The sequence below is a fragment of the Suillus paluster genome (genome assembly GCF_016628075.1).
Source record: "Suillus paluster strain FC165 chromosome Unknown EDB91scaffold_23, whole genome shotgun sequence".
Classification (NCBI taxonomy): Eukaryota; Fungi; Basidiomycota; class Agaricomycetes; order Boletales; family Suillaceae; genus Suillus; species Suillus paluster.
In genome coordinates this window covers 331030-343166 of record NW_024537583.1, presented here as the reverse complement: position 1 = coordinate 343166, position 12137 = coordinate 331030, and the positions used below count along the sequence as shown (strand labels likewise).

The 12137-nt window shown below is 48.4% G+C and overlaps 3 protein-coding genes across 3 annotated transcripts; all 3 read left to right on the top strand.

The window, feature by feature from the left end:
- Window positions 1-5072: 5072 nt before the first annotated feature.
- EDB91DRAFT_1248059 (uncharacterized protein) lies at window positions 5073-5587 on the top strand (the record flags this gene model as incomplete). Its single annotated transcript, XM_041322886.1, has 3 exons — window positions 5073-5093; window positions 5146-5380; window positions 5430-5587. The coding sequence occupies 3 exons, from the start codon at window positions 5073-5075 to the stop codon at window positions 5585-5587; spliced, it is 414 nt and encodes a 137-aa protein (XP_041177636.1).
- Window positions 5588-6330: 743 nt separating this feature from the next.
- EDB91DRAFT_1248058 (uncharacterized protein) lies at window positions 6331-6768 on the top strand (the record flags this gene model as incomplete). The annotated part of the gene is made up of 2 exons (XM_041322885.1): window positions 6331-6694; window positions 6746-6768. 2 exons carry the CDS (start codon window positions 6331-6333, stop codon window positions 6766-6768), a joined length of 387 nt encoding a protein of 128 aa, XP_041177635.1.
- A 2107-nt stretch (window positions 6769-8875) lies between these two features.
- EDB91DRAFT_1336331 (P-loop containing nucleoside triphosphate hydrolase protein) lies at window positions 8876-10958 on the top strand (the record flags this gene model as incomplete). Its single annotated transcript, XM_041325534.1, has 4 exons — window positions 8876-8893; window positions 8957-9182; window positions 9232-9640; window positions 9690-10958. 4 exons carry the CDS (start codon window positions 8876-8878, stop codon window positions 10468-10470), a joined length of 1434 nt encoding a protein of 477 aa, XP_041177634.1. The 3' UTR covers window positions 10471-10958.
- Between the last annotated feature and the right edge of the window lie 1179 nt (window positions 10959-12137).

Genomic DNA, 12137 nt, shown 5'->3' with positions numbered 1-12137 from the left:
AAGCTGAAGATTTCGCGTTCTATCACAAATATCAAAAGATGCTCCCTCACGACATGGTCAGATTGCTCACGCTATGGGATGAGCTCGGAATTCCCCACGATGAGCGGAAACAAATTTACGGATCGCCCCTTCCAGTCATTGGTTTTGACGTGGATCCAAATCAAATGCGGATAACTTTGCGGGACGAATCAAAAACTCGCCTCATTTTGGAATTACAGGAATTTGCCCATCACAAAAGTCGACGCACCTTGCGGGAATGCGAGCAGATTGCAGGGTCGCTTAACTGGGCCCTCAACATCTGTCCATTGCTGCGTCCAGGGTTTTCGGCCCTTTACAAAAAAATGAAAGGAAAGGTTAACTCACAGGGGCTCATTTGGTTAAACCGAGACGTGGTTAGAGAGGTACTTTGGGTAGCGGATCATCTCCAACAATCGGATGGAGTCTACCTCCTGTCATGAATGTTACCAACTGCATCTAAATTTTGATTATCAAACCTAAGTCACCTATCCGATAAGATTAGATTAGATAAGATCCCTGATAAAGATAAAGATGGATAACCGATTAACGATCACTATCTTCACATCACATCTATACTATATCGACATCATCCATCTATATCCGTAACCCTAGACACCCGACATCATATCCTTAGAAGTCCTACGATTAGGCAACCGGCTACATCATACACATCTACACGCCTCTATGATCGAACCACAACCAAGAGTCCGTTACAAGCCATCTCTCGAAGAGTCATCATCCCTTCACACCGCAGACCTTTCACTTCCCACACATGACACGTTAAGAGTTACCTCTGTCATTCACCGAACCCCTTACATAAGAACCTGTTGCACAGTCACAGCTGAACCCCTGAATCCCTATCACAGAAGCGCCACTCATAGAGAAGCATGCTCATTACCGAAGACCCTGGAGAAACCCTTAGATCCGATCGCACCCGATACATCTCCAGATCCTATCTCTTATCGAGATCCTTAATCACCGCTCGAGACTTCTTGTCACAGAACTCTCTCACCCTTCTTCATCTCCGCTTACCCTGAATAGAAGCAGAACCCTGAGAACCCTGCTTAATCTCCAATACCCTTTCCCCTTGTAGTTGATTGGTTGATAAGATGCCCTATACCCTAGGCGCAATGTTATGATCTTATATAGATATATCACTACCTTTCATACTCAGATATCTCCGCCCCAATAGTAGTATATAGTTTAGGTCGTAGTCAGTAGTACTCCTTAGACTTAACCTCTTCGTTCCTACCCAGTGTAGACTCAGACGTTCACTCTCAATAACATCTATCTTCTTATCCTTTGACGAGTCCTAGTGGTTGTGTGATACCTTTGCCAATCGGTGAACGTTGATCATAACACCTCCTCAAGTCTATCTCATGGGACTTTTCGCGCATCACGGATCAAGCGCTCAAAGTATATTGTGATGCCTCAGGAACTGGAATGGGATTCTGGTATCCATCTTTGAACCTCGGCTTCCAGTCCTCACTCCCATCACAAGCTCCTGTTCGTGACATATACTTCTTTGAAGTTCTCTGTATCTGTTCGGCTATTCAAGACGCCGCCTCTCGCCTACCTTCAGGAGGAAGATTGGCTGTCTTTACTGACAGCCTGGATTCCATCGCAATGTTCAATTCATTGAAGGCTTCACCGGGATTCAATTCGCTCCTCATTGTCTCAATTGATGTTGTTATCGCAGCCTCAATTGACTTTCACGTGTTTCACATTTCAGGAGAGCATAACGTCAATGCAGATCATCTTTCGCGTAGCAGGTTCCGGGAGGCCCTGAAGTGTAATTCTCACCTTCGAATCTTCCCTTTTGAACCCCCTTGGAATGCGCTGGGGGGAGGGAAAAAATGATGTCACTTTCGCGCAATGCCAGGCAACCTGTTAGGGAAGCCTGGTCTCTCAAACGACTCAATCATGAGTGTTCGATCAATCTCGGAATGACCCTCGAACTGTGACCTACATCAATTCTCAGTTGAACCTACACCCAACACTCTCTCCTACTTTGTCTCTTACATGTCGGCTCATATCAGCCCACGCTCGGTCAATAACTATTTGTTGGGAATTTGTAGTCAACTCGAGGAGTTCTATCCAGCCATTCGCTCAATTCATCACTCGCATCTGATTTCGCGAACTCTGAAGGGAGCAAAACGACGATATGGGGTTCCAGTTAAACAAAAACTCCCACTCACGTGCGCAAACTTGCAGCAAGTTCACAGCAACCTACCTCATCCCTTCTCTCATGATGACAAGTTGTTCCTCGCTCAACTATTTGATGGCTTCTATGCGCTCCTTCGTCTTGGGGAATTAGTCTGGCCCGACGACAAAAAATTGCAGAATAGGAGAAAATTGACGCAGCGCACCTTGGTTGTATTAGAAGACCATCATCACTCCTTCGTTCTCCCGTCCTACAAAACAGATACACAGTTTGAGGGAGCGACTGTCGTTGTTCGTCACACTGATTCCTTGCCGGACCCTCATCAGGTCTTCAAGGAGTACTTAAAATCGCGCGACTCATCATTTCCCTTTCATTCAACTCTATGGCTTCGAGCGGATGGTTCGGTACTGACTCGCAGTTGGTTCATTCGGAAGTTGCGTCAATTCTTCCCTACAACTATCGCGGGGCATTCGATGAGAGCCGGGGGAGCTACTTCACTTGCAGCCAGTGGAGTTCCAGCGTCCCATATTCAAGCCATCGGCCGCTGGTCCTCAGAGTCCTTTCGGATATATATCCGAAAAAATCCTACTCTTCTTCACAGTCTTATCTTTGATGGTCGGTCCGCACGCGATGGACGTGATCCGTTCGCGTCCATCCCTTAATTTTTATTCAGAACTTGCTCCGTTTTTATGTGCGTGTTTCCCATCATTTACACTCAAAACTTTGCCTTTTTACTTATCTACCCAACTACACCTACTTCCAGTCACTTCCCGTCTACATCACTTCCCCATTAATTTCCCACCCTCCCACCCAAAGTAACACCTTATAGCACTCTCCACGCACAAATTCTGCATGTCTGAGATTCAAGTTCTCGTTTTCTCTCATATTCCGAGTTTCCCGTCGGTTGCTGCTTTGTACTTATTTACGTTGCACAATTTTTCAACAAGAAGAGTGGCTCGAGCGTTAGCGCTCGAGCCAAGGGGTGAGATTAACAACAAGCATTCGGGCTCGTTGAGATAAAGTTTATGGTAATAATCGACATATATTGGTGAGTCGGTAGGTATATCAGCAGTGTAAATAATTGTACGTATGGGATCACGGGCACACTCCTACTGTGCACCTATCCTAGCATTTCTAAATTCTAGTGCATGGAGGGCGTTGGCACAAGTATGGGACAACAGTTAGCCTACTAGGTTGTGTTTAGCATTCAGCAGCTGCATCTCCCGGCTGCCCGAGAATGTTCTTCGCTGGCATAAGGAATGGAAAGCAACGTCAATTGGGGAAGATAGCGAGGGAAACATTGCTGGGTTACTCACTGTACTGAGTTGCAGGATGGGCGAAGATTTCCCGTGTTGTTTTTAGCCTTTAGGCTTAAAAATGCATGAGCAGACGGTGCTTTGCGAGGGCAAGTGAGCAACGACGGAAAAATCCAGACTCGTCAGTTGCCAGCTACTTATACCATCGATAGAGGGGCCTCGTATGTGTAATAAGCCGCTGAGGCTGAGTCACGAAGTAGGATTTGACCGGCGCGCATGAGAGTCAGGGGCTGTGTGGACGACAGTTTGGGGGTATGTCTGGGTCGCCGTATGGTCTCGGTGGTGCGCCATCAAGTGTAGTTAGGGTGGGTGGGCGAGCAAGGCCGTAGGTGGGGATGACATGGGTCCTGAATTTGGTCACTTAGATTGGGAGTTTGCTGAATAAACGGAGATGAAGGACTGGGATTATAGCATGCCATATGGTTATCTGAACGTTATCGGAGTCCTCCTTCAAATCGGTAAGATGATAGAAAGTGGTGTGTCCATCCCTGTGGATTCGATCTGCTGCGCGTCATGGAATGAAGTTTTCTCCGGTACGATGTTCCGAACCGCCGAACCGGCTAGGAAGAGCACGGTCGAGGCGGTGTTTTCCATAAGTTACAGTACTCCGTAGTCTAGATGGTATGCAATTGTTGAGCGGGATGTCTAAATACAGTTTAATCAGCGCTGAAGCTTACTGGCCGCCATCGTATACCACATTTTTCGAGCCTACGGCAAGTTATCCACTACATAACTTCTGTCACCGGTGGCACGGATGTCACCGGTGGCACGGATGTCACCGGTGGCACGGATGTCTCCGGACTGCATACAATGATCTGTCCCCGATTAGGCTGGCACATCCTTTATTGATTCCGATCGACGACACTGGCAGAGCTTTAAATATGGCGAGTCTAACTGGTCGCCGCTTCGTTACGTCCAGACTGTACTCGAGCGCGAGAGGCAGCTGGGTGCAATTTCTAGAATCAAATGAGCTCTCTCCTACCAGCGGTAGTCTTGAGTTGACGATATGTCGATTTTGAAGTTGAGTGTTTTTTCTGGCCAAAAAAATGTTACGAGCAGCACTTTTTCAAAGAAATCAGACTGTCTTCGTTCTTATAGTCCGAAAAAAGGGTAAGAAATAGCGGGCTTTGCCAACGGCTGGGGTTACGAGACTTACTATGAGAACCGCACTGTTAGGTGTCACCCAGCCAAACGCTACATAACACCGTTACATCATGATATTATCCTTATGGAATGTTGGAACATCCCAGGCCATGGACGGTTGCTGCAAGGTGTGTACACCACGCACATGTATGCAACATGCAGAATTCATGCGTCGGGCTCCGTCTTTCAAACCTCAAATCTAGAAGTGGCTGAAGCTGTTGGAGCTTGACACAATGAAGACACTACAGACATGCGTGGAACATGCTAAATCCATGTGTCCTACGGATCTTCAAATCTGGCGCCTGAACACACCGACGTTGTTCTAACAACGAATTGGTGGACACACGAAAATACGATACTACTGAGCACGCAAGTCAAGGCGCACATTCGCTTTTTCTCTCGAGTTGAGCCATCTTTCAAAGTTTGCAATAATGTGGTTAGGATCGTCTACGGTAAGCCATGTCTAGCTCTTCCTCCGCATAAAGTTTTGACACCTCAACTCAGGGTACTACTGGCTCTGACTATGTTGAAGAAGCTTCGCATTATGCGGACACATGCAACGTTGTCATTTTTGGAGAAGCGGGAGCTGGCAAAAGCTCCTTAGTCAATTTGATCACTAGGTCAGAAACGGCACCGACATCCTGCGACTCTGTGGGATGTACAATTGAAACCAAAGTGTACGAGCACAACGTTGTCATTCAGAACCAGATCTTGAAGGTAAAGCTTTTCGATACACCAGGTCAGTGCAAGGTCGTCGATCTTGATAGGGTTATTGAACTAGATTGTAGGTCTTGATGAGGGCTCTGAGGGCGCAGTCCCCGACGAGGCAGCTCGGAGAGGTTTGAAGAAGCTTCTTCGAAAACATATGGAGCAAGATGAAATTCATCTCCTCATGTACTGTGTACAGGGCACGAAAGGGATCAAGGGCGCTCTGCCGCAACTATAAATTATGCTACTCCAAAGTTAAGGAAAGAGTTCCGATCGTCCTTGTCGTTACAGGTTTGGAAAACTCAGAACCAGAAATGGAAGAATGGTGGAAGAATAACGAGCAACGCATCTCACACCTCGGGATGATCCTTTGCTGGCCACGCATGTATCACCGCGCTGACCATCAACGACTCCGAGAATGTAACAGATAGACTCAGGCAGCGCCACGATCAGTCATACCACGCCGTCTGCAAACTTATCGAGGAGTGTCGCGCAAGGTACGGTGTCTTCAGATATCATTTGTGCTGTTCTTTGCTAATGTCAGTTGACTTGTTAAGTAGGCACAAACCTAAAAATATCGTAATCTTCGGGGAGACGGGGGCAGGCAAGAGTTCAGCTCGTCAATCTCATGGCGGGAAAGAAGGTGGCGGTCACATCTCCTGACATGCAACGCTGCACGTTGCACTGGCAAGAGTACACCATTGGCTTCGGCTGGCGGGTCCTATAAGGTGTTCGATACCGTTGGACTCGAGGAACCTCAAATAGGGATCAGAGGGTACCTCGAGTCTGTTGACAACGCCTATGAACTGATTAAGAAATTGGACGCGGAAGGCGGCATTGATCTGCTTCTGTTCTGCTGTTCGTGCCGGTAGACCCACCGCCACAGCCCAGAGCAATTACCGGCTCTTCTACGAATTCCTCTGCGAGAAGAAGGTTCCTATTGTTCTGGCGGTCACGAATTGCGAAAGAGAAGAGCACAGGATGGAGGACTGGTGGGAGAGAAACCAGGGCGCCTTCGAACGAAATCAGATCAAGGTGGCTGGTCACGCGTGCATTACCGCCGCCGTCAAACCAGATGGCAAACACCAATTCCTCTATGAAGAATCACGCGTCACGATCCGCAACCTTGTGAAGAAGCATATTTCCGACGAGCAGAAGCCAGCATGGATAGGAGGGGTCAACCTTTTCGTGTCGTTGATGCGTAAGCTGAAGGTGCTACTTGCAATCCCGGGGAATTTGCGCATAAGGAGAAAAGATATTGTCTCTCGCCTCACGAAGCGTTGCGGTATATCTCAAGAAGTCGCAAAACAATTGGCTGATATGATCAAACAAGAGACTAGTAAAGGTAACTACCCGACCCCCCTTTTTCGATAGTCGTGCTCAGATCTGCTTGTAGACTCTGTCCTCGTCGATACCTGACACCCACAGACTCGGGAACCTATTTGTATTTAGTACGATGATGTAAAGTCCGGCGCTCACCTTTCTTATAGAGAAAGATACGCATACATCTACCGGACTTCCATGGCCGGCGTACGCACGAAATGACAGCCGCATCAAATCCTGGTACTATTCTCCGGGCGCGGTGGGACGAGCACGCGTGTTGAATTTGATTTATATAAATGACATTCCTTCATGATATCGAGGTGGGGTGTGGAGGTTCAAGCATTCGAAACACTATTAATTGGGCATTACGTCTGCGACATCGAAAATGACTGCAGTGAACAGTCTAAACATGCCACTTAAATGACCTTCCTACTAGCATCTGCGAGAATGGGTCGCGCTGTGCGTATGGCTAGAGAGAAAGAAGAAACACGAAAGCGCGCAGGTCGATACAGTGCAATAGATGCGTGCGAGAAAGATAAACAGGAAGCTTTGAGTATGACAGACCTCCTCCGCCCCGTGGGGGTGGTGGAAAAATGGGGGTGATGACTGCCGGGATGCTAACCACCGGGGAATACTGACCGCCTTGATGCTGCAACACAGCCAACACGATGACAGACGCGGGAGGCCTCACCGGAACGCATTGCAGTGTAGCGGCCCGCAAGAATAGAACTCCGAGGCTGGTTCGGCAGAGGGTGCGATCTCAAGTAGTCCTCGGGAGGCATGATACCGGGTGCTGGTCGATTGCGTCGCCCGCGTTTATTGAATTCGTGGGAGGTTTCGTATGATACGAGACTGCATGGATAGGGGGTGAAATGGACCGAGCACAAAACACCTTTATGCATATGCTGAAAATGTCACGCAGATGTAGAGTCGACCTTTCATATGCGGCTCTCAGCATCTTTAAGCATGTCAAATAGAACCGCTTGACGCCTCGCACCCTGGTCACGCATCGTGATTTGACCATATATGCTATCCGATATTGTATCTGAGGGATGTGACTCAAGTCAATGATCGAAAATGCGCGCGAGATTACGACTCAGATAAACAAGAACGAAGAGGCACACTTAGGGGTGTCAAGGACAGCACTGTCAGGGATATGACTCTAGTCGGTCGCGTTTCACCTAAAGAGCTTAGAGATCGCGAGCAACGAGTTGCTGTATCACTGATGTGCATATATCTCAACTGTCGAGATGAGTTTTGCCGTACAAGACGCATGCGTTACGTTCGATGCGGCAGTGGCTACGCCTCCGCGTACGGGCACGCCTGAGCCTGGATCTGGATCTGGATATAGAAGGAGAGGAACATCGACACATAATATCTAGCAACTTAAGAGAAAGATGAGTCTTAGCGGTAAGTTTCCGAAATTTCCCAGGTTTCCTGTGTCACTACGAACGAGAAACTTGAACGAGCAGTACTGAGCAGAGGGTGGGTGGGACTACGTCTCCTACTGCTAATTGGAGTGCGAGGGAATGCGTGGATGTTGAAACGTTGATGAGGGGCAGCAGGTTAGCGCTAGCGTTGAGGTTGAGAAGATGGATGAGAAGAACGGCCTGTCACTGGCCCATCTTCTTTTAGTCACCCATAGTCAGTCAGACCTTGAATCGTTTCGAACGAAGGAAGCTGCGAAGTTTCCGGTAAGTTAGGAATATGTAACACGTGACAAATTCAAGGATGCGACAAGCAAGCTAACCTCTGTGTATGTGATCACTGATTGCATAATTTGCATGTTGCATGCAGCAAGTCGTCCATTCATTCACGATCAGAACGCCTGAAGATCGAGCAGCAAGTTCACCTTCAATAAGAGCAAGGTTTCTGCCGACGCTGTCGGCAGTTTCCCGAGTCGTAAACAGTTTGGTGGCGGCCTGACCACATACATGCAACATGCTGAATCCGAATATATGTGTTTAAATTCGGTAGTGGGTGAAGCGCTGACAGGCTGTTGAAGCTTGAAACACACATGCATGGAACATGCTGAATCCATGTGTCCGATCGAGCCTCGAAGTCTAGCACCTGGACGCATCGATGTGGCTATTCTAAATTTCTAACGAACTGGGAGATACATGAAGACCAGTTTCACGACACTCTAAAATACAAGACGCGCCTTTGTGTTTCTCTCTCGAGTCGAATCATCTTCAAGTTTGTAATGTCGGTATCATATACTGTAAGCCGTATCTAGCACTTCCTCAGCGTAAGGTTGATTTGAGATCTTGACACCTCGCACCAGGGTTCTGCTAGCTCCAAGCATGCCGAGGAAGCTTCAGACACATGCAATATTGTCATATTCGGAGAAGCAGGAGCTGGCAAAAGCTCCTTGATCAATTTGATCACTAGTACAGAAACGGCACCGACATCCTGCGACACTTTGGGATGTACAATTGGAACCAACGTCTACGAGCACTACGTCGGGATTCAAGGCAAGATCTTGAAGGTAAACCTTTTTGATACAGCCGGTTAGTGCAGGTCGCCACTCTTGGTGGGTTTTACTGAACTAGATTGTAGGTCTTGATGAGGGCTCTGAGGGCATAGTCCCCGACGGGGAAGCTCGGAAGATTTTGAAGGAGCTTCTTCGAACACTTCTGGAGCGAGATGGCATTCATCTCCTCATATACTGTGTGCGCAGCACGAAAGGAATCAAGGCACTCTGCCGTAACTACGAATTATGTCTCTCCGAAGTCAAGCAAAGGGTTCCAATCGTCCTTGTCGTTACAGGTCTAGAAGACAAACTACCAGAAATGGAAGGATGGTGGAAGACCAACCAGCAATCTATCTCACAGTTCGGCATGACCTTTGCTGGCCACGCATGCATCACCGCACTGACCCTCGACGGAGATGCAACAGATACGCTCAAGCGGCGCCGCCACCAGTCATATGACGCCGTCTGCAAACTTATTGAGGAGTGTCGTGCAAAGTATGGTGTCTGCAGTTCTGTGCTGTATCTTGCTAATAATGGTGGGTAGGAACAAGCCTAAAAACATCGTAATCTTTGGGGAGACGGGGGCAGGCAAGAGTTCGCTCGTCAACCTCATGGCGAGAAAGGAAGTGGCAGACACATCTCCTGACACGAAACGCTGCACGTTACACTGGAAAGACTACACCATCGGCTTCGGTGGCGAGTCTTACAAGGTGTTCGATACCGTTGGGCTCGAGGAACCGCAACTGGGGATCACCGAGTACCTCGGGTCTGTCGAAAATGCCTATAGGCTTATCAAGGAATTGGACCGACAAGGCGGCATTGATCTGCTTCTGTTCTGCATTCGTGCTGGCAGACTCAGTCCTACAATTCAGAGCAATTACCGGCTATTTCACGAATTCCTATGCGAGAAGAAGGTTCCCATTGTTCTTGCGATCACGAACCTCGAAAGAGAGAAACGGATGGAGGACTGGTGGGAGAGAGAACATAACTGCCTCGAACAACACGGGATCCTGGTCGCTGGTCATGCGTGCATCACCGCCGCTAATAAATTGGATGGCCGACACAAAGACCTTTATGAAGAATCGCGCGTCACGATTCGCAACCTTGTGAAGCAGTATATTGCTGACAAGCAGAAGCCAGCATGGATAGGAGGGGACAACCTGTTCGTGGCGTTGATGCGTAAGCTGAAGGAGCTACTTGAAAGAAATTCGCGCCTGAAGAGGAAGGATGTTGCCTCTCGCCTCACGAAGCGTTGCGGTATGTCTAAAGAAGTCGCAAAAGAGCTGGCTAATATGATTAAGTATGATGTCGTTGCTGCTGGGTAATCACCCACTTCACTTTTCATATTCGCACTCAGATCTGCTTGTAGACTTGGTCCTCGTTGATACGATACACCACATAATTTAAAGGGTTGACAGCTGACAGAAACTTTCCCCCAGGTGAGGTGTGGCTAGGTTCAAGCACATGCATCATGTCTGCATCGCGAGAATGTAAGCAGTGACAAGTCCAATCAAACATGTCGTCTGAGTGATCTACTCCATCTGAATGTGCTGGTGCGTATAGCGAGGAAACAGAATAAGGACGACAGTGCGCAGATCGACACAACACAATAGACGAGTACATCCCACGAGGATACCCGTCGCCGTATGATGGGCACCCGACATGAGGGTGCTGACTGCCGGGATGCTGCAACAAAGCAGACAAGATGTCAGGCGGCAGGAGACCTGGCCGGAACGCTAGTGGTTGGTGTGGCAGAGAGGTTGCATTGCGCGTCTATTGAATTCGTGGGAGGTTTCGTATACATAGTACGAGACTCTGCGTGGATGGGGGTGAAATGAACTAAGCACAAAAATCAGTAATACCCGCGTTTTGGGATCAGCGGGGAGCGGTTCGGTTCAGAGATAATCATAGTCAGGAGCTTGTGAGGCTTGGATTGCATGTGATAAGCTTGTCCAGGAGGTAACAAGTCGGGGCCGATACTGGCGGAAAGCACTGAAAATGTCAGAAAAAATTGACCTGCGAACTTCTCTCCGAGAACACATCTGCAGAGTTGAGGCTAGTTGAGCTCAAGCGGACTGCCCCAAAGATGTTGACAAATTCTATGTCCCTGATGAGTCTAATTCTCCGCCATACTGTCGGGCACGCACCGGGCTGAGCAGTATTTATGGAAGGCGGCACCACCTCGTACGTCGTGTACTTCTCTCCCTCCCACGTTGATCCATGATCCGGTGGATGACGTTCGGATCATATGCGCGTGTGCCTCGTTTCTATCTTGTGATTTAAGTTACTCCTGCCAGTGGCACTAGCCCCACGATGCATGAATTCGGATGTTGGTAATTTCAAGGCTTACCTGTCACTGGTCAGTTGACAAATGATTATCATACGAATGCAGGTCTTCAACATCTGAATATATGAAAGTCTGTCTTGCTGGCAGTTAGTTGCTTGCATCCCAGTCATGCGACAAGGATGGACACTAGATCCCTCCGGTACAATCTGCACTTATCCAGCTCAAACACATGATATCGTGAATGGAGGGATCAAAAATGCGTGGGAGATTACGACTCGTATAAACAAGAACGAAGAGGTACACTTAGGGGCTGTCGAGGACAGCACTAGCGTCACGGATACGATTATCGGCCGCAGAGCTCAGTAGAGACCACGAGTAACGAGTTGCTGGATCATTGACTCGGTGTGCGCGTATCTCGACCATCGAGATAAGTTTGTCCGCATAATGCGCAAGCGCGGGAGTGCGCGTAGGGGCACGCCTGAGCCTGGGTTTGGATCTGGAAGAGGGAAATATCGACGAATAATATCCAGCGACTTGCAAGAAAGATGGGTCTTAGCGGTAAAGTTCCGAAACTGCCTATGCCTGGGGTGTCACGATGAGAAACGAGCATGGAGCAGTACTTACTTGGAAACGGAGAAACGGGTGGGTCTACGCCTCTTACTGCTACCGGTGGGCGTGCATGAGGGGCATGCAAACAAATTAACG